Here is a 21,287-nt window from a genome sequence, read left to right as displayed (position 1 = left end):
AAGCTTCTGTAAACTCAAATGAAGTATTTACTGCTATGTGATCTGTTCAGATTTAAATACGTCATAATACATCCACTGCTAAATAAATCATTGGTTACCTTCCAGATGACTAAATCCCATGGTGGATGTTTTTCTACCAGTACTTTATGAGTATGAAATAAAACATTATGGCCACTTCTTTTAGGAGGAATATCTGGATCCACGTGATAACATTTTGCCATTTTAGCTGTTTAAATATTTCTTGATTTATTTCATTTATCTGCCCCAGGAGTTACGCTCCATCATGGACCTGCCCTTGTTTAAGGCCAGGCTGAAAACCTATTTATTCAGATCAGCCTTTGAGACTTGAGAGTGGTGTCAATTGTAAAACAAACTGATAGGAATTTTTTACAAGTGTACTGTATTCTTGTTTTTATCTCTGTGCAGCACTTTGATCAACTAGGGTTGTAAAGCGTTTGATAAATAAAATTTGTTGATTTTGATCAGCTTGTTTTAGATGATATACCTACATTTAAAAATCACACTTCAGCATTTTACATTTGGTGTAATAACAGTATCACATAGTCAGTAATGTTTAGGACGTTATATAATTTTTGACCTGATGTATTCAGTGCTGATTTATGCATTGCATTGAAATGTAGATATACACAAGGAACCAGTAGGAAAGAAAATTTATTATTTTTAATCTCTCTTTAAGAGTTAAATTAGCATTTAATAAGGGCACATAGCATCTACAGTTCTTTAAAATAGCCTAAAAAACAAGAAGGCTGCACAACTAAAGGCCATTTACATCACATACACAGCTGCAGCCATGTCAAACAAATGATAAAATTTCAGTTGAAGCATTCAAGAATAGAACATTAACAACATTGCTGCATTTACATGGAGCACTTTTTATCAGATCAAAGGTAAAACATAAAAACGCATCATGTAATCCGATAAGACTTGTAAAGAATTTTCATTCTGATCAAGAGGGGTGGTTCAATCTTTTCACAATCTGCTCAGCAGGAAAAATAAGCATGGGGTTAGATGACGTAATGAGTTTCAGGGAAGACTTGGAAAAAGGCGTCAGCAAAACAGGATAGGACTGTGGCAGATATGTTTTTGTTGAAAACTGAAAGAGTTAAAGATTATTGAGGTCAAAAGGTTAAAAAAAATACTTCGTCACCTTCTTCTTTTGAATTAGTACGCATGTTAAAGGCATTGCCATCGTATTAAATCTCTCCATCATGTAAACACACAACTAATCAGATCACTTTATCTAGCGTCACTTAAGTCATTAGCATCTAGTTGTCTAGTAAAATGGACCAAACACATGTATGCAATGCCATACCTCTAAAAGTTCTGAACACAGTAAAATAACAAAGTTGCAAACAAATGAGTTGATTTGAGAAAATGCTTCATTTAACATGCAACATGAAGCTACCAAGAAATTATAATCCTCCAGTGCCACCATATTCCATCATTTTGGCATTCTTACAGAGTCCTTAAGTAAAATGCATGAAGTCATACAAACATACCAAAGGTAAAGAGAATGGGAACATGAAGTTGTTGTGTCAAGACTGAGTCAAAAAAGCAACCTTAAAAAAGATTTTTCTGTTTCAAAAATAATATGACTGATGTTGGACCCTGTTATACCAAACACCACATTCACTCAGGCACCAGCAAGGTGGAGGTGAAGATGTTGATACAAAAATCAATTCCAAAACCTGTAGACATTATCTAAAAAGCAATCTTCAAGCAAATGTACATAAGACTCAAAAAGATCATAATCTTATGTATGATCATGTGCTGGCTTAAAGCCTTTTTCTTCTGAAAGTATGAGTCACTTAGGGGTCCTTCCATGAGATCTAAAGGGAGGCAAGATAATGTAATTGCCATATAATTGTGCACTCAAATAATCCTTTAAGATAAAATTAATCAAGAGAAATGCTGTTGTCTACATATTTGTGGATGTTGTGTAGATGTCAAGTTGATTTGTTCTGCATTATAAGTTCTTTATTTTTAACACTTCACAGAGACCTGCACAAAACGTTAACCCACTACCCACTCCAGCCCTCCCATCTGCAGGGTCTGCCTCTTTTGAGATGAGTAGTACTCAATAACACGAAATATACACATTATAAACACATTATCACCACATGGGAAAGCATATTGTAAATAGCCTGAGAGCTCATACTAGCACACACCAAACTGACTGTTTCACTGGCAGTTCTACTCTCACCTCTCCCTAATCTGCAAGTCAACCACAGACAGTTGGAACTGATCCCTCTTCTGGACACAGTGACAAGCCATGTATTAAACTGGCCCGGGTTGTTCAAACACTGCACCACAATGAGAACAAAGACCAATGTTTGATTTTATAATGGTGGAACATCACTGGAATTAATAACTAAGGGAAAATCAGAAAAAAAAAGAATCCCAATCAGAAGTTTTTATATCCTTATTAGGATATAAAACAAATTACTGGTGGAACATTATTACGCTCCTCTACCTGCTGAATCGTGTCTATGCTCATCTGGACAAGCTGGCCAGCTCTGTGAGGGTCATGTTTTTTTACTTCTCCAGCGCGTTCAACACCATCAGGCTGGCTCTACTGGGTGAGAAGATGACAGCAATGCAGGTGGACCCCCTGCATTGCTGTCCTGGATCTTTGACTACCCGACTGGCAAATCACAATATGTGCGCCTGCAGCACTTCGTCAGAGAAGAGAGGTCAACAATACCGGAGCTCCACAGGTGACAGTTCTTGCTCCCTTCCTCTTCACCCTCTACACCAGTAACTCCAACTACTGCTCGGTGACCTGCCACCTTCAGAAATTTTCTGATGACCCAGCAATGGTTGGATGCATCACAGAGGACGATGAGGAGGAGCGCAGAACTGTGGTGTCATGTGGTGTGAGCAGAACCATGTGCAGCTCAACGTGGCCAAAACAAAACAACTGGTTATAGACATGTGAAGACCACCAGGGACCCCTGATCCATCTGTGGTGTGAATGTGAACAGTGTGAAGGACTACAAATACCTTGGAGTGGTCATTGACATTAAACTGGACTTCACTAAAAACACTGATGTCATCTATAGGAAGGGCCAGAGCCGTCTCTACTTTCTGAAGCGGCTGAGGTCCTTTAACATCTGTCGGACGATGCTCAGGATTTTTGATCTGTCTGTGGTGGCCAGTGCCCAGCTTTATGCTGTTGTGTGCTGGGGCAGCAGACTGAAGGTGGCGGACACCAACAGACTCAATAAAATTATCTGTATGGCTGGTCAAGTTGTCGGGGAGGAGCTGGACTCTTTGAGTTTGGTGTCAGAGAGGAGGAGGCTGTTCAAGCTAAGAACTATACTGGACAGCCCTTCCCATCCCCGCCACAACATGCTGGACAACCTCAAGAGCAGCAACAGACCCCTCCCACTTTGCTGCAATATGGAACACTACAGGAAATCCTTTCTTCCTGTGGACGTCCGATTCCACACCTCTTTACCGAACCAGAAATCCAAGCCGTAACCGCTTATAAATATTGTAAATATTTATATATTTCTTAATGTCCTTGTTGTATTATTTAAATTTTATATTCTATTTTATTTTTCTTATTTTATTATGTTTGATTTTATTTATTTTTATTTAATTTCAGCATCTTATTCCAATTTCTCATTTTTCATGTCATGTTTTAAGGAGCACTGCAATGCAGCAATTTCCCTCTGAGATTAATAAAGTATTTCTGATTCTATTATTAGCTCTTTTATTTCTTAATTTGAGTGACATATAGGACTGTTGCAGAGAATTTTCTCCATGTGACATAAAAATTCTTGGCACATCAGAACTGTTGAATAAATTAGATTTTCCAGCAAAGTTCCAGCGTTGTGTAATTCTTGTATTGTGACTTCAAACACGTCAAACTAGTGCCCAAGCACGGAAAAAGTGATTTTTCTTTTTATAAATTTCTGTTAAGACTTGTTATGTACAGAGACATTCATAAATATTATACAGTCCAGGCTCTGGAGACCATTAAAAAAACACAATATTGCCGATGTTAATCTTTCCAGTCACTGTGTAGAAAGTTTAGTTTGGCTCACTTTATTGAATTGTGAGACATTGGCATCCATAGACAACCCACTGATCAAGAATCTGATATCAATCTAAATAAGAATGTGACATAAGGAAATGGTGGTGAGATTTTTAAATGTTATGATAGACCAAAAATGTAGACCAGCTGTCCTCTTCTGCAGTTTGGGAACGCATGTTAATGGATTTTTAAGTAGAATTTTGTATGTAGTAGGATTTTGTGTCATAAACGATTTGGCTTGGCAACATCAGTGACATGTTATACCTGCAGAATAAGCAGTGCAACAATATTTCCTGATACCTATTTCCAGTGAAACTCAGATAAATGTCTGTTGTTCAGAGCTGAGCGACAGTAGTGCTGATGAATTGGCTTTGCAATTACCAGGCTCCAGAGCAATGAACGCTCCTCTTTCCTCTCTTCTCAGTCACTGAGGATACTGTCTGTGGCATTAACAACACAAAGCTCCCCAGCCTCTCGCTGGACACCTTGGCCCCACTTGTGATAAAGAACTGAAAGCAGATCCTTCTGGTGCTGAATCGCCTCAACTCACCTGGGACCGACCAATAAAGACATTTGGATCAAGAGCTGGGAATCATGGTATACTTGTGTATGGCAACAGGGGTAAGGCCTGGGCTAGGAGTATGGATACACAGGCTGAGTTCAGTGTCATCTGTGAAAAAACTGCCAGTGAAATAAGAATGCTTGTACCAAGATCTTCACTTAAATGTCAAATTACGATGTTAGGAAAGAAATGCTTACCTAACTGTCACACTCCTCTCTGATGACCTCTGTTTCTTTCAGTCCAGCAGTGAGTCAAACCGATGTCACAGTAATTAAAACATAAGTAATGTTGAGTAAATACTGCTGGTTCTAAGAGGACAGGACTCTGAGATCCCTAATGGTCCTGGAGCCCTGCTGCCAGCCTGCTTAATAATGCCCTCCTTTCATAGCCGTCCAATGATGGACACAGTCTGGATAAACAGAAAGGGAACACAGGAGAGCAGAAAGGAAGGCGAGAGGAAGAGTGGAGAGTCTGACATTAAACAGAAAACAAGACACACAAAGCATGAAGCTGTGTGCTAGTCTGCTTCTGTCAGTGCAAGCCTTGTCTGTAGAACAGCACTGGACGTTAGAAAGCTACTGTCAGACGAAATAAACCTCTAAAGGCCTTTATTGAAGAGGTGGCAGCACTCATTTCCGTCCCAGTTACCAGTTCTTACAGACAACAGACTGATTTATTTTTATGATCACATGCTTTTAAACTAAAACTACACCAACATGTAGAAGCAGACTAATTGAGTCCACCTATATTACTTCCATAAAAATCATGCAAAAAGCAGACAGGTGCTGCTAATCACATGCACTTAATCAGTCAGCAGCCAGTGTAAACACATCGGTCAGTTTGCTAATCTGGAGAATTCAGGTGTGTGTTAGAATAATGCCAAGGAGAAAGGACATCAACAATGGTCTTAGAGAAGCAATTGTTGCTGCCCATCAGTTATCAGGGTTATAGGACAATTTCCAAAATATATAGATTTCATCGTTCTACAGTGAGATTGATTCATAGGTGGAAAACATTCAAGACAATTACAGATCTTCCCAAGAGTGGACATACCAGCAATTTCATCCCAGGATCAGACATGCAAAGAGCAAAGAAAAAACAAAAAAATTCAAACCAAGCATTAATCAATCCGCATGTTAAATATTCATGATGGTACATTTGAAAAAGAAAAAATACTGAACAGGTATGGTTTGTTTAGAAGGAATGCAGGAGAAAACTTTTCTTTTAAAAAAAGCACTTGGCAGCACAGCTTAGATTTGCTGAGTTGCATCCAGGCAAACCACAAAACTTCTGGAAAAATGCCATTTGTACAGATTAGATAAAAAAAAGATTTTTGACCAAAATATGCAGCAGTATATTGGGAGAAAACTAAACACAGCATATCAGCACACACACCTCATGACAATTATAAAGCACAGTGGTGGAGAGGTAATAGTTAAGGTTTGTTTTACAGACACAAGACCGGCACACACCATACTTATAGAGTTGGCCTTGAACTCAATATACCAAAGTATTTTTAGAGTCAATAATGAGGTCATATATGTCTGACAGCTAAAGCTAACCAAAATAGGTTGAGCAAAATTAAATTTTTATTTATTTAAAATTTAAATCTTAAATGGATGATGCCACAGGGACTTTGTACATGGCACCCACATGTGTGATCTTTACTGTAAGGTGTGTAAAATGTGGTCTTTTTTGTAAATAAATCAAACTTATGAAAACTGTGATCTTTTCTTCCAAAGTCCATTAAAACAGTTTTATAGTAAAATTGAACTTTGCATTCTGTCTAATACAGTGAATTATACAAAAATTAACAGAGATCATCTAAATTCCTACAGCCACTCTTTGTCAGTGGTCTGATAATAAGAAGAATCTCCAGTCTCTTACACAAATAATGCCACCTTCTTCAGTACCTCAAATCTCACACAAGGTTTTCCATTGTTTTCCTTTGCTGCTGCCAGCGTATCGAAAGTAAAGAGCCTCATACAGATGTGCTTCAATCTGCCCTAAACGCTCACAATCTTTCAGCAAAAAGCATGTACGGTAAACCGTAAATATATCCAACAACACAACAGTGACCATCCAGATTTGTGACGAGGCACGATAAGATTTAATGCCTGGCAAAGGCAGTTCGACTTAAAGAGATCCAGGCCATTAAATACCAGCAGGGCATACCTGAACACAATAGCTGTCTATCTTAGTCAAAGCAGAATGAAGCCATATGTTCTAACAGGCTCCTGATTCTTTCAAGAAGGATTTCTGTTTCTCCTTTCCCTCTTTTTATAACTCACTCTCTCTACAACCTTCACTAGCTCAATGTGTCTGAGTGGCACCATACGGAGCCATATAAAGCTGTCAGGACATTTACCTCCTGCTCTTAAGCATGAAGGTGGCAGACTCAGTGGCTTTACCAAAAACAACCAGCCGAGCCTCCTCTGCTCCTCCAACACCGACGCTGTTTATCCTGGCGTCCGTGCACCATGTCCGAAAAGCCTGACGTTACATTCGCTCAGAGCCACAGGCACTGCAGGACAGAGCCAGGGTAAACAGTTATGTAGCTATGTAGTTATGTAGTTATGTTATGTAGTGCTGAACCGACCCAGTGGCCAGAGTCAGTAGCACCAGGGGAACCACTTATCACTCAATAAGGGGGATCCCTGAGAAACTGAGAGGATGAACAGACAAAACACTGGGAATTAAGCCAGAGGAATAAGAGGCAACCAACAAAACTCAAATTCCTTTGTAATATTTGTTGGCTCTTGGTCTCGGTGGTGTCTTCTTTTGTCATCCAGCTCATATTTTGAGCAGGACAAGATTTATAAGTGTCAAATAGTCTGAAATGTTTAATCAGAATGATTAATAATTTTTCAATTAAAAAGACAAAAAAGATAAGATTACAGTTCCCAAGTGGCCTCTTCTGTTATACTGTAAATGATAATTAACACTGTAATATTTTGTGGACTTGGACTTCTGAAGAAAACACTATCATTTACTCATTCATTTATTTTTTCTTTTGAATGTCAAAGACATCTCTGTTTTCGTTGGGCGGGCTGTGTCAGGGCAGGGGAAATAAAATATGTTATTGACCGGCTCTAGGATTGTAATGTCAGGTGGTTTGAAAAATAGTAAGGCAAATATGTGGAGCAGTCAGTCAATTCTGGCCCTATATATCATATAATTGCCTTTCACTGAAGAACTTTGGTCTCCTGGTTGTTGTTTGTGTTGCTTTTGGGATGAGGAGGATTTCCTTAAACAGTACTATGTAAGCAGAACATTTCTGACAACAACTTGGGAAAAACTGATTGACCTATGGATTAGACCTAAAATGCTGATTTTACTAGTATTTGCTACTCCAGACTGACACATTTCATGTTGGTGTGTTTCTAACTGTGTGTTAATCGATAACACAATAAGCAAACTACGAAACTCAAAGCCAGAGGAAAGGTTAGTGATAACTTGTTAGTTTGTCTTACTGAACAAATTTGTCCCTTGCCTTGTCCCTTGGTTACCACTTGTCGTTGACCCACCTGCAAAAGTAAATAAACAGCAAAGATTAACCTTAACAAAGGCGGTGGTGTTAACTTTTTTTTATTTGTGTCTGTCAGAATATTAATTTGTTATTCTGTGTTAAAAGTAAAGAGCACATTAAATCCTAACATTGATATTAATCACTGGCTTCTATTTACTTTTGGGTGTTTGTATTGCACCTTGTCAAAGCCCATCACTGTTAGTGAGTCTGGAAGTGATTAATGACTTCTGTAAAGACTATAAATGCTTACAGTTTTTCAGCCCTGAATAAATAGTCTGACTAAATAATAAACCTTAAGTGTTCAATGGATCGGCCAACCTTATTTAAGACATTTGTTTGTCACATGTACCTGCACACTTACTTAATACAAAATTATTTACTGACACAGTGTTTTAATCTACAAAGCTCAAAGAGAAATATTAATGAAAACTATGATTTTAATACATTTTCTTTAGATAATTCCTTAATTATTGTGTTAAAGTCGAGCTGCAAGCTCAAGTTGTGCTAAATTTAAATAGGTGAAATATAAAATCTCTGTATCTCTCCAGTTGCTAAAGGAGTTATGTGCAGATTTTCGTCACTGAGATCCATGCCTCTCTCCATGACTCTGCCAAACCATTTTCAACTCTTATTTTTTTCTCTCAATTCTTCCCCAACTTCCTCTCTCACCATCTTTGTTGACGCCCAGGCAGCCTTTCAGCTCCTGCAGGGAAATAGCCCTGTCCTTATTCAGGTCACAGTAGTCGGTGAACTTGCGGGCACATTTCTTAGGTTTGGCTTTCTTCTTCAGAAACTTCTTGAAAGGTTTTAATTCCTTCTTGGTGATGTCATGGCTACCGTTGCTGTCCAGCTGGGCAAAGTACCAGTGCACCACCCTCTCCTCCAGATTATGACTGGGGTCGGGTTCAGCAAACCTAGATGACCAGAAGAACAAACACAACCAACAAACATTGATGGAAACTCCACAAAATGCAGATTAAAGCAGGCATTTGGATTCATGATTAGTTATGACAGAACTTCATATCTATGAGAATAAACTAAGCAGTAAATGAAGGAATGATAAACCTGCTGCAAGATTTACTAATGAGCATTTCTCCGTCCTGCACACTGCCATTTAACATGACATTTTCACACATTATTCTATCATTAGACGTCTATTCATCGTCACCAGTTACGTCATCTCTTACCTCCCGCCACCAGAGGGGGCTCGTGAGGTTACGGCTTGCACCATGTCTGTGGTGAGAGCATCTAATAAGCTTGTAATGAATTCCGTTTTCTTCCCCTCTGGGCAACCTGGTGCAAATCAAAGACAAAATAAAAATACACCAAAATTATCTTCCACCACCAATTTGGGGCATTACGGCGCAGTGAAGTTGAAGCGTCTCTAAAGCCTTGATACCAGTGGATCAGCATGACAAATGTCAAACAGAAAAGTCTGTTACATGCTCAAAAATGCATGAATGCAATCCGTATCCAGGGCAAAGTGTACTGGTTACACAGCCAACAACCCGGTGCAGGTGAATTATTACTGTATGAACATACTTTTAATGGAGGTGATCGTTCGGCTGTTTTGCAGGACTTGAGAAAAACAGATCTGAGGCACATGGCGTGAGGGTGGACAGAAGTGTGCTGTGATGAGAGAGCTTTGTTGAGCAGTGCAGACCCGTTAACTTTTATGACACAATTCTGAACACCTTGGGTAGCTCTTTTTAATTGCCCAGATGTAAGCTTTTAATGGCAAGCTAAACCAGTGCAAATTTTTCCCTCCTAATTGTGTCTCTTAAAGGGAAACTTCAAACGCAGCTGCATAGTAAACTGATCTTCTCATTTTGCCTTTTTTTTCTGTCTTTTCTCTCTTTCTCTTGACCGTTCTCGTCAATCCCCTCCTTCCCCTCCTCTGAGGGTTTGTGGCCTCCTTGTCCTCTGTGCCATTACCGTCTTTTCTTTCTCTTTGAGCTAGCTCAGGGCGCTCTGCGAAAGGTGGTCCACTACCCCACCAGGTGAATCCAATTAGCATTTCCTACAACATGACAAACTTGAAGAGGCACCACCTTGCTGTGCATTAATCCAAGTGTTAAATTGGGGTGTTAGTGCAAACTGTTATGTTGTATGAAACTTATGTGGCGAGGTGTCAAGGATGAAGTGTGGTGTAGGACCTCTGGCAGCTTCAAACAAGCTCTAGGTTGGCTGCTTGAATTTGGAAAGACTTTAAAACCCACTAAAGCTGATACAAACATCACTTTGTAAAAAGAAATTTCAGTGTTATTTTGTTGTATTTTTTAAAGTGGGGCTGTGTCATGTGCGGTCAGAGCACTCTCAATTTAAGAATCAAAAATACATCATGTGAAAACTGAACTTTTCTTTTCCTCAAATCTAAAAAAATTCCAGATTAGCTTGAGCGAAGGCTATATTGTGGATTTTTGGACTTCTTATTCTTCTGCATCAGACAGTTTTTTTTACTTTGCTACTGTTTTATCAACTGCAGAGCATCTGTGTTAAAGGGTGATGGCAAAAAAGAAAAAGTCCTGAGTCTATACATTTTTTTAGATGTTCCTTAGTGCACACCACTATAAATGATCTTAAATTTCACCACAATATTACTGCACAGAACACAGAACACATTACACCTTTTTCCACAAAATCATCCTGTTATATCTACGACTATTTCTATATTAAAAACATGTTTTTCTAAATTGCTTACAAGCAAAACTTTACACAATTTTAAAATGTGCAAGAGACTATTTTAAAAAATAACCATTTTAACCAGTGACCATACCCATACAGTATGGCTACACTAACATTTCAGTCTAAATCCAGACTCACAAATGAAGTGAAAACAAATGAAAGTATTTGGGTCAAATGATCAGTATCCAGTTCTGTACTGTGATGCTTCAGTACAGTCAAGCCAGCAATGGATACAAGCTGACGTCAGATGGAGGAACACCCTGATCAATACATCCCATTTGACTTTTATCAAGTCTGGCAAAGGCTAAAATTGTGACGTGTCTGACAATTAGGTTTAATCATCACTCAATTACATAATTATACATGTACACATTGGCTGCAGCATGCAGTAATTAACTTCTACGTGTTCTACATCAACACTAAAAATATCAGTTTGTTTTTCCAAATTTAACGATGACCACTTATGTTGTAATAATAAGCTAAAAACAAAATAAAAATTCTCATTTGTGCCACCTTTTTCATGGTCAGTGCCCCTCCCTGGCCCCCTCATCAGAACTTTTCTAGAACTTTTTTTTCTGTATTTAGAAGCTGCTCATATTTTCCTTCACCACATTCATGGCTCCTAAAAGGTAAACCTGCCTATCCAACATCTACACAGCACCAGTGATTTAGAGAAAAAATCTGCTTGTTTAATCTAGACACTTGCTAGATATCTGAACCTGATCCATCTGGCTATGTTATGACCAGCAGATTTTACAGCTGTGTCACCAGCAAACCTCAACTAATAATGAAAATAATATAAAATAAATGCAAACAAAAGGCTATCTAACTAAAACTTGCTACTGTTTTGCATCAACATCCTGCAATTCTCCTCCTCTGCACAAGCTGAGCAATAAATAAACAACAAGAGAGGCAGAACTGGGGTAGGAAACCAATCAGCTGATCACCAACAGTTCTGATTCAAGGAGCAACAGAAGAGGGAGGAGGAAGTGGGAAGAGGAGGAGAGGAGGAGAGGGGGAGCACAGAGATGCAGAGTGACTGGACCAGCAACGTTTGCGCAAAAGTTTAAAAAGAAAAAACAAAACAAAACAAAACAGCAAAATAAGCACAGATGTCGGACCCTCTCACCATGAACAGTATGGGTGTTAAAACACCCACATCCCCCATGGGTGCAACGCCCATGGACGACCGTGACTGTGGCCCCTGGCAAAGTGTCACATGTGAAGCTCGCACAGCTGTTTCATGAACAGTGTCTGACTCAAGCCATGACAAAAGTTCCTTTCTGCTTGTGGCATATTTCAACTTTCAAAAGCATCATGTGGAGAAACAGGTATCCAATTCTTTTATTTATTCATTTTTTGTACCAAAGCTCACCATAAATGCAACTAATAGACTAATTTGGAGCTGACACTACAGTTTCAGCACTTGCAGAACTGGTTGCAGAAAAGCAGAGAACTGTCACTGATAGCAACGGAAAGAACCGTTTGGAGAAACAATAACAGTTAAATATGGCTATGGTTGAGAGCAAGAGGTCTCTGTTTAGCAGTCAGTGATTTTTTATGTTTTTTTGCCACATGGTGCCGGATTCCCATCATCCCTGTGTGTTGCCAGTGTTGCCTACAGTATGTTGCCACATCATCCAGGAAACATTGACTGTGTCTGATGAAGAAGTGATGCAGTGCAAAAATCCACAATATATACTTTGTACGAATCAAAGCTTGTAAAGTTTGAGTTGTTTAAATGGCCAAAAATTTGATTTCTTCATAGCTCCTTTATGAGTAACTTTCAGCTTAACTCCTGCGTCAGGAAAACTTCCAATTTTCCAAACTGAGAGTGAAGATAAAACACTGACAACTCAAATACTTCATGCAACATCACATAAAAAAATCTAAATGTCTTTTCGAAACAGCACTACTAAATTAACCAAAGCTAATTCAGCATTTGTTTTGCATCCTGTCTCATCTCTGAGCTCTTTACAGCCAGTAAAAGTCAGTCTGGTGTTCATTCTTGCTCTGTCACTTTCTTTCTTTTCCTCTCTTCCTCTTATAATATTGTCTTGGGTTTCTTTGCTGAATCAGTCTTGGTGTTTGTTCAAAACATCCAGTATGTTGATATCCAGTTGCTGGCACAAGATGCAGTGTGACTCTGGGCTGGAAAAAAAAGTTGTAAAGTTCAGTTTTTCAGGGTCGGGACACTGCAAGGCAATGACGGCCCCGGGAATAAACATATGGTTGGAAACTTATGTGGTGTTGCTTTAAGCTGCAAATGGTTGCAATGAAAAATAATGTCTTACTGTGCAAAAAGTGTACTGCCCAGCTAATCTTTTCACCGCATAAACTTCAAACAAATCCATTTTTTTTCCAGCAACATCTTGTTATAGGTGCCCTGTTCAGGCTGTACATCACTTCTTGCCTCATAGTAACTAATACTCTGAATTGGATTAAGCAGGTACAAAAAAAATTGATGAATGGATGGACCCTGTCACATGATTTCTGTCTGCACACTTTGGTTGAAGTTAAGAGATTTTCCAGTTAATAGGAACTAAATACTGTACATATGATCAGAGCTAATGATTAAATTTTTATCACTCAGATTTGCTGCTGCATCCACTTGAACAATGTTTTGCTTAAGTGTTGCAACTGACAGTACAGAAGACAATTACAGAAAGTTGAGCTCAAATAATTCCCTAGTCACATGTTCTTTTAAAGCATAGCTTTAAACATATAAAAAACAACACTTTGTGTACAATAAGATTGAACCTGTAGCTGCATGCTGTTAATAGACTACCCTCTTAAGCATTCTTTACTCCCCCACCTTGATGGGATGGCCATGAAATATTGAGCTTTGTTGTGGTGGTTCAGAACATCCTTCTAGAGTACATAAAAATATCTTCAACACCACCAGTGGGCCCCCCACAGCCTCACCACCACACCCTTTCAACACTCACACCTTCCATAAAACATGCCACACATCTGCTGCACAGTCAGGAGTATGCTTGACTCTGTAAACTCACCAGATGGGGAATTGAATAAGAGTTACAATGCAGCCTTAAATGATGAGAAAACAGTGGGGAAACAAAAGTAAGTGAGCAGTAACAGTAGAGGAGTAGGTTACAACCTCTGGCTTAGAGCAGAACTTTGTTGACAGGAAATCCTCCATTATCTGCAATAGCTACTACAAGTTTATCAATTTATAAACTACTTCTTTGTCCACAAGGTTTCTTTAGTTTGTGGCAAAGTATAACATTTACAGGGTAGACTAAAATAGCTTTTAAACTCAAGAAAAGAACTCTGCATCCTCTCCACCATTACTTCTAGTCATATCTCACTGATAACAATGTGTTTACTGCTTGCCTTCTTCATAGCGTCCTCATATCAGAGCTAAGTAAATGGTTATACGTATTAAAATAAAATAACATCCATCATGAAAGCATCCAAGTTAACTAAAATCTACCAAATTTCTAGATAAAGATGTACAAAAAGATCAAAGAATAAATGTAGGAATGAAGGAAACCTGTCAGGTCTCTGCCTTGGAATGGGTCCTCTATTTCTGTGATGCGCGTCCCGTTGCACTCTGGCATCTGATACCTGAAACAAAGAGACAAGGACACGGCTGCGTGAGACAGATGCTAAAGAAGCTGCAGCATCAAAGAGCATGTTGTCCATGCTGACAGATTTGCAGGTAGCCCCTGTAATTAAAAGAAATCAAACATGGCCTAGAACTGAAACTTCAACTAAAAAAATTTAAAAAAACAAACAAAAAAAAACAAACAAACAAAATAAACAAAAAAAAAACAAAATCAAACGAAACATATGACTCTTTCCAAAAGAGCCTGATATGGAGAATAAAACCATGAGATGTAACCTTATCTGTCTTTATTATGGAAGCACGGACAGAATATGATCCACTTTGCACCACGCCACTGGTACACACGGAAACAAGTTGTGACATATTGAAAGTACAAAAAACAGCTCCAAGTCTTCAATCTGTGTTTAAAGAACTACTGAAGGTAATTAATCTCTCTTTTTATAAATGCTGGCTGAATAAATAAACTTGATGTGCACAGAGCCATAACAAACTGGCATTAGGCATGGCATGACTCGTTTTCTCCTGGCTATTGTGACCATGATTTTCGATTGCAATGGGAAAAAAAAGCATGTGTGTCTCATTTGGTTTTTTCCTTTTTAAAGCAACAGCAAGTTGCCATTTCTTTTTTCACAGTCTGCATAGGCCCTGATCCAAGATGGGATCTCTGATGCATGAGTCTGCAGATTGCCATCCATAGGAAACAAACAGAAAAGAAAAAAAGTAGAACTTATTTTTTTATGTGGCCAAATAATCACTTCAACATTTTCGTTCAATATCTTTGAAATGCAGATGAGAATTTTTAGCCTGCGAGGACTTTGCTTCAATGCATGGGATCAATTTTAGGATGTCAATTATTTTCTTTTTATTTGCAGTTGGCTAAAAAAAAATAACAATTGAAACTTGACCTATTGTTCACTGAAACAGAAAACCATTGTTTCAAGTTGAAAAGATGTCTGTTCCTTCATCTTGTTAAGCATAAAGAATATTTCTGAGAAATAATGTTTAATATTCATGTTCTCAACACAAAATGAAGAAAAAAGTATTATGCAAACAAAAGGCATAATTATTTAACATATTTTTGGTTTGGAGATCTCTCTGACATGAAGTTCAAACAACAACAAAATAAGAAGACATTATGAAATCATCATTTCCCGAAAGCAAAGTAAACAGTAGCAGCTGAACTGAAAACAAAGCCATTCCAGAAACAGAGTGTTTATAGCTAGCCAACCGATATTCACATCAGTGCTTGAAACTACTTGGCAAGTGAATCGATAGAAACAACCTGAGTCAGAGAAGCTTGTCTGCATGGATGGCTGTTTTACTGACTGATTTACCATGACTGATTCATCATATTACCCACATCTGTGATACCCAGAGGATGAATCTTAAGGACTTTGCTGATCTAGTCTTTTCCTTTTATTTTTTTATTGTCATTATTATTTTAAACAGTAAGTTTGCATTTGTAATTTCAATTAATACATCTTTAGCAAATATGTACAATATGTCCCTCTCAGGGCTGATTCTAGTAGCTTTGTTTGAGTACCCTCATTGATCTGGCAGCATTGCAGTGAACTCTAATGTAAATAATGTTTTTAAACTGGTGGCTTTTAATGTTGATGCTAAGTGTTGTGTTTGCAAAAGAGAAAGCTAACCTAACGTTTTGTGCATGAGGACATCATTTTAAATCGCAGGAGCAGTAGATAAAAAAACTTTCACAGAAACTAAAAGGGTAAAAGGTTAAGGCTAGCAGTCAGGTGCTGGTGATCAAATGCACCTGACTATTGGATCATTATTAGTGTGAGAACTAATATTAAAAAGAAATAAACGAGCATTTTGCTGATCTGAGGCTTGTACTACAAATTTTGATTGTCTCTTATCAAGGTAACTTCAGGGTTTTTTCTATCCTCAGTTGCTGGGTCCCTTCATCACAGGCTCAGTCACCATGGTAACGCTGAATGGCTAACCTACTCCGGAGCATATTACAGAAGTATGTATAACAGCAGGTTATGGTCTAGATAAGAGATCGACGAGTATAAAAGCGCCACCTCCTGACCAATCAGCTCTCTTGGAAAATGACCTACTCATTCTCAGAGCATCTGATCCACTTTGGTGCATGGATTGTGAGAGTAGCACTTATGAGAGTTTTTAGGGGAGAGATGCATCCTTTTGATAAAAAAAATAAAGCTTCTTCACTGACTGCTTTAAAGAATGTTTTTGTCCTTGTTCTTGACTTGTTCCCAACTCCGTTTCGTTCCACTGGGTTGCATCTGAAATAATGAGGTTAATAATAATGTTCGCACGTGGCAGAACTGCTGAAACATGAATTTATAGAACTACTCGTGCCATCCCGGTGAGAAATTAATAAAACGTAAAACGCGCTCACACAGGATGCTGAGCCTTTAAAGCTGGGATCTCCAACTCTGGTCCTCGTGAGCTACTGTCCCGCAGGTTTTGGATTCTACCCTGATGCAGCATACCTGACTCAAATCACTGGGTCATTAACAGACTTGTGCAGAGGTGTGTTGTAGTAGGAGACATCTATCTGTCCGAAACGTTTGATCCGTAATAAAAGTGAAGTTGAGTGATCAAAGTGCTGTCTATTTATATTATCCCATTAATTACGAATTTATGCGTTCCTTCCTGTCTGTTGCTGCGGCAACAGTGGTGCTTTTGGCCTGGATGATGTGTTTTTTGTATTTTTGAAGAACAGTTGTCTGCTCATCCATGGTAAAGTTATCCCTGTTTGCAATTGGTCAGACGCTGCAAACTCCAGCCCTTTAATGTGAGCATGCACTGATCAAGGTGGAAAAACCCTGGGTTGAATTAGCGAGTTGATAATCAACGTCGCAATACTGCTTATCAGGATTTCAAATGTCTGGGTCAAGTCAACCTAGGTAACGGAGATATCCCGGGTATGTTAATCTTGCTTTGTAGTATAGCCCTCTAGAGCAGTGGTCCCCAACCCTGGTCCTCAAGGCCCACTATCCTGTAGGTCTTAGATCTTCCTGCTGCAACACACCTGATTCAAACTCTCTGACAAGCTCTGTGCAAGTCTGCTAATGAGCCATTAACTTGAGTCAGGTGTGTTGAAGCAGGGAAACAAGGAATGTCTGCAGGACCTTGGGCCTTGAGGACCAGAGTTGGGGATCCCTGCTCTAGAGCATTCAGGTGGGTGTTAACCAGTGTTGTGCATGAACACATTAATTGAATATGTTCATTTATCTGTGAACATTGAACTGAACATTGAACAGTCACTGCCAACATTTCCCGGTATTATGCCTACTTCAGACTACGTGAAGAGAGAAAAAAAAACATATATAAGTTTCACTGGACTATAAATCACATTTATTCAGAAATTTATTTCACAAAATCCAAGACCGAGAACAAAAATATAATCTGAAAAGGCATGTTATTAAAATACACAATTGCATATGATAACGTATTACACTTACAGTAGTAGCGGTTTAAAAGTTCCCATCCAAGCTGAAAGCCAGCCGAATACCTGCTGGCTTCCAGCCCAGTTCCATTCCAGTTCCAGCCAGCTGCCTTCCAACTTCCAGCCGCCAGAGAGGCCCCCTCCTTCTCCTGGGAGTGTCGATGTTTTAATCAAACTCCACCCATTCCTTGTAATATAGGGTAGACCCAGAAGATGGCGCTTCTCTCACAGACTTCTCATCGCCCGTAGTCTGTCAGATTTTATCTGAATTTACACTGACCGGCAGAGGCGCCACTCAAAGCACCTCTGATGGCCAGTCACAATTCATAAAAATGCATAAAACTTAATACATAATCATCGTTTGACGTGGAATGTGAAATTGTAACATGCTTGTGCGCTGCCAATTGTTTTATTCAGAAATGAATGCTAGTAGGTTAATAAAACCTTTCAAATACTGGATCACAGCCCCTAGCTCTATTCTCAATAGGATGTATTTATCATACTGATTAATCTTTTAATATTAGCATTATTAACATAGACAAATCAGATTTGGATCAAGCAACACAGAATCTGTTTGAGGTAGCTAGGAAGGGTTATTTTATTCTCATATTATTTATTTCACCTCCATAAGAAGACAGGGCGACAGATAAAAGCCCCACGCAGGATCGGAGATAATTTCTTCCACTTCAATGTGTCTAATCGCGGGGGGACATCCAACACTCGCTGTGCTGCGACTTCCTGCTCGCCGGGAATCCCGATTACGTCACCCCTCCAGGTGGGCTATTCCCCGACACGCTCTGATTACCATTCCAAAAGGTACTGTATGCAGCCCCCAACTTGAACATGCGCCTTCTTCAACATTCGCACTTGCTCCAGAAAATTACCATCTCTTAGGCTCCTCCACCACCACTTTGACTGTGGATTGATACGTAAATGAACCGCAATGAGGCAGCTGAACAAGTGACCCAGTTTTGTGATTGTTGCACATTGGGTAAGAGTGGTCAAACGAGTCCAGTTTGTGTTGTCATGCTACCAGAAATTCAGTAGGCTAGTCGGTCCTAATGCAGTGAATTTCCATGTTAATGTTGCCAAATTCAATAGCATAGCAAGAGATGAAAAAAGAAACAACGATATTTCTTCAACATGTTAACCAAAATATTTACCTCTTAAAGCATAAACCAAGTATTTACAACAAGCAGTGTGCTTTTTAACGTTAACGTGTGCCATAGCCTACTGCACCGCTGTTCCTCCTTCCAAGTCTTCTTTTTTATTATATTGTTGTTTTATCATCTGAATATACTACAACAACACAGAGAAAATATATGAAAGTTTATTTTACGCTGGTATTTGCGCAGCAGAGTTTTCTGCCGCCGGATTTGTAGTCCAGGAACGGAGAACACAGCTGCTGCCAGGAAAGGTGGATTACATTTTGTTAAAGCACAGCAATCTCCGAGTAGCCTATTATAAATACCCTCTCAGTGGCAAAATAAAACACACTGGTCTGGTTTAGTCTTCACTCTGAAATGGTTCAGTCAGAGGAATATAAAGCTGTTTTAAAAATGTTGAGCAAGCTTAAAATAAACATTCATAGGCTATCTATGTGTTTTAGATTAACACAATGATAAAACAACAATAGGCTATAATAATGGAAAAGAAGCGGTGCAGCATGGCAATGATGCGTTAATGGCTCGGGTCGCGAGTTAAACATCAGTCTGGTTCGGATTTAAATGGAATAAATACATTGGTGACGAGTCGGGTTCGGGAGTCATTCTAACGGGTTAGAGCAGGTATGCGTAGCAAAACGGAACCGTGCAGGACTCTGCTCTAAGCAGTTCGGACTTGGTTGATCTGGAACCATTTGACAATAAAATCTGGAGCCATCCTGCAACGCGCTCGCTTAGGCGTCCAGTTAAACCGTGTTTATTCAACCAGTCCCTACTTCATTGCATTCATTCTTTCCTCATAGCCTACGTGCACATTTTTTTTTCAAGATTGTTTATGTCAGTTTTGTTTTGGAAAATGAAAAAGGAGTCTTTGCGCAGAACTTATAACATTATTCTAATCTTGCCACTTGCCTATTTTATTATTGTGTATTTTTGTAATAACATGTAAATTCACTGCATAGGAACCAACTAGTCTACTGAATTTTGTGTGACAACACTAACAGAACTGTTTTGACAATGCAACAATTACAAAACTGCGGCTCATTTACTTATCAATCCATAGTCAAAGTGGTGGTGGAGGAGCCTTGGAGATGGTAATTTTATGGAGCAAGTGCGAATGTTGAGGAATTTAGCCTTTGTTCAAGTTGTGGGCTGCATATATGCAGCCCACAACTTGGTATACCTTTCAGAATGATAATAAACAGAACAAGACACACCAAACCAGGAGCTAAGACCACGAAGTTCAGCATCATGCTTATCTATCTTTGGCGTTTTTACACCAACATTTTTATACACTGGATAATGATAATAATTATCGATTAAAGTCATGGATAAAACTGCTGTTGTTAAAACACACCCATCTCTTACAAAATCTAAAATGTAAAACAAAAAAAACAACAAACAAAAAATCTGGATCACTGTAGAAATATCTTTATTCATTGCTGATCATCTGGCCATTGAAGCGTTTTTATTTGGAATTGGGAACAAATATTTTCCACCCTGTTATATTCTGTTCCACTCTGTTATGTTCCATTCCACCCTGTTAGTAAGGTGTTTTTTAATTTTTTTTTTTTTTTTACTAAAAACATTGAGGACTGTGAACCTTGTTGCACCATATTAGGAAGTGAGGAACATTAAATTGATTTTGCTTTTCTGTTCCCAGGTCAAAAGGAATGTAATTATCTCTCATTTGAAATACTTGATTATGCTTTCCTTCTTGCCTTTGTGGAAACAGAAACGTGATAATCTCTCACTTGAAAGCAAGCTGGGCATACAATAGTGTGATGACGATGAAAACTCACATGACCAATGCTCAATAAAGGGTACATGAAAATGTGAGAAATGGTCAAAAGCACAAATACCGTTTGTGGTGAGTGAAACTATACAGCACAGTCCACAAGGCTCTTTTCAAGCACACTCCTCCCCCCAAGGAGTATGCTTGAACAGCTAACGGCAGGTAATGGCTGTGTTTACAAATGTAAAGGTGCTAATTGTTGGCCATTGAATTGTTAATTTCAAACCGGGCAGCCTTTTGGTTGTACTCTGGGCATGGTAGAGGGATAAGAAATCTCTGGGTTTTCTAGTGTTAAACACTGGAAGCGTCGCCAGCGGTCTTTTGATGACCGCCAGTCACGCTACCATGCTTATAGTGTATTAAAAACTAAACGGCTGAACCTGGTATTTTAGGACTTTTATTATATAGTTGTTGACTATAGTTTTACCTGCTTACTTGTTTGGAAAAGTAAACACATCAATATTT

General features: G+C 38.9%; 1 protein-coding gene across 7 annotated transcripts in view; it reads right to left on the bottom strand.

Moving 5' to 3' along the window:
- Positions 1-21,287, bottom strand: part of smoc1 (SPARC related modular calcium binding 1) — a 71,119-nt gene that overhangs the window by 4,430 nt on the left and 45,402 nt on the right. For 5 of the 7 annotated variants that reach the window (XM_041972189.1, XM_041972191.1, XM_041972193.1 and 2 more), the window contains 4 exons: positions 14,354-14,427; positions 9,342-9,447; positions 8,824-9,068; positions 8,119-8,152 (listed from right to left, as the gene is read on the bottom strand). In XM_041972189.1, the coding sequence (XP_041828123.1) occupies positions 8,119-8,152; positions 8,824-9,068; positions 9,342-9,447; positions 14,354-14,427 (459 nt within the window). Of the gene's footprint in view, positions 1-8,098; positions 8,153-8,823; positions 9,069-9,341; positions 9,448-14,353; positions 14,428-21,287 lie in introns of all 7 variants that reach the window. The other 2 variants (XM_041972190.1, XM_041972192.1) reach the window with 1 other exon arrangement.

This window comes from Melanotaenia boesemani, chromosome 20 (genome assembly GCF_017639745.1).
Source record: "Melanotaenia boesemani isolate fMelBoe1 chromosome 20, fMelBoe1.pri, whole genome shotgun sequence".
NCBI classification, from domain to species: Eukaryota; Metazoa; Chordata; class Actinopteri; order Atheriniformes; family Melanotaeniidae; genus Melanotaenia; species Melanotaenia boesemani.
The sequence above is the reverse complement of the archived record's forward strand: the minus strand, read 5'-3'. Positions and strand labels throughout refer to the sequence as shown.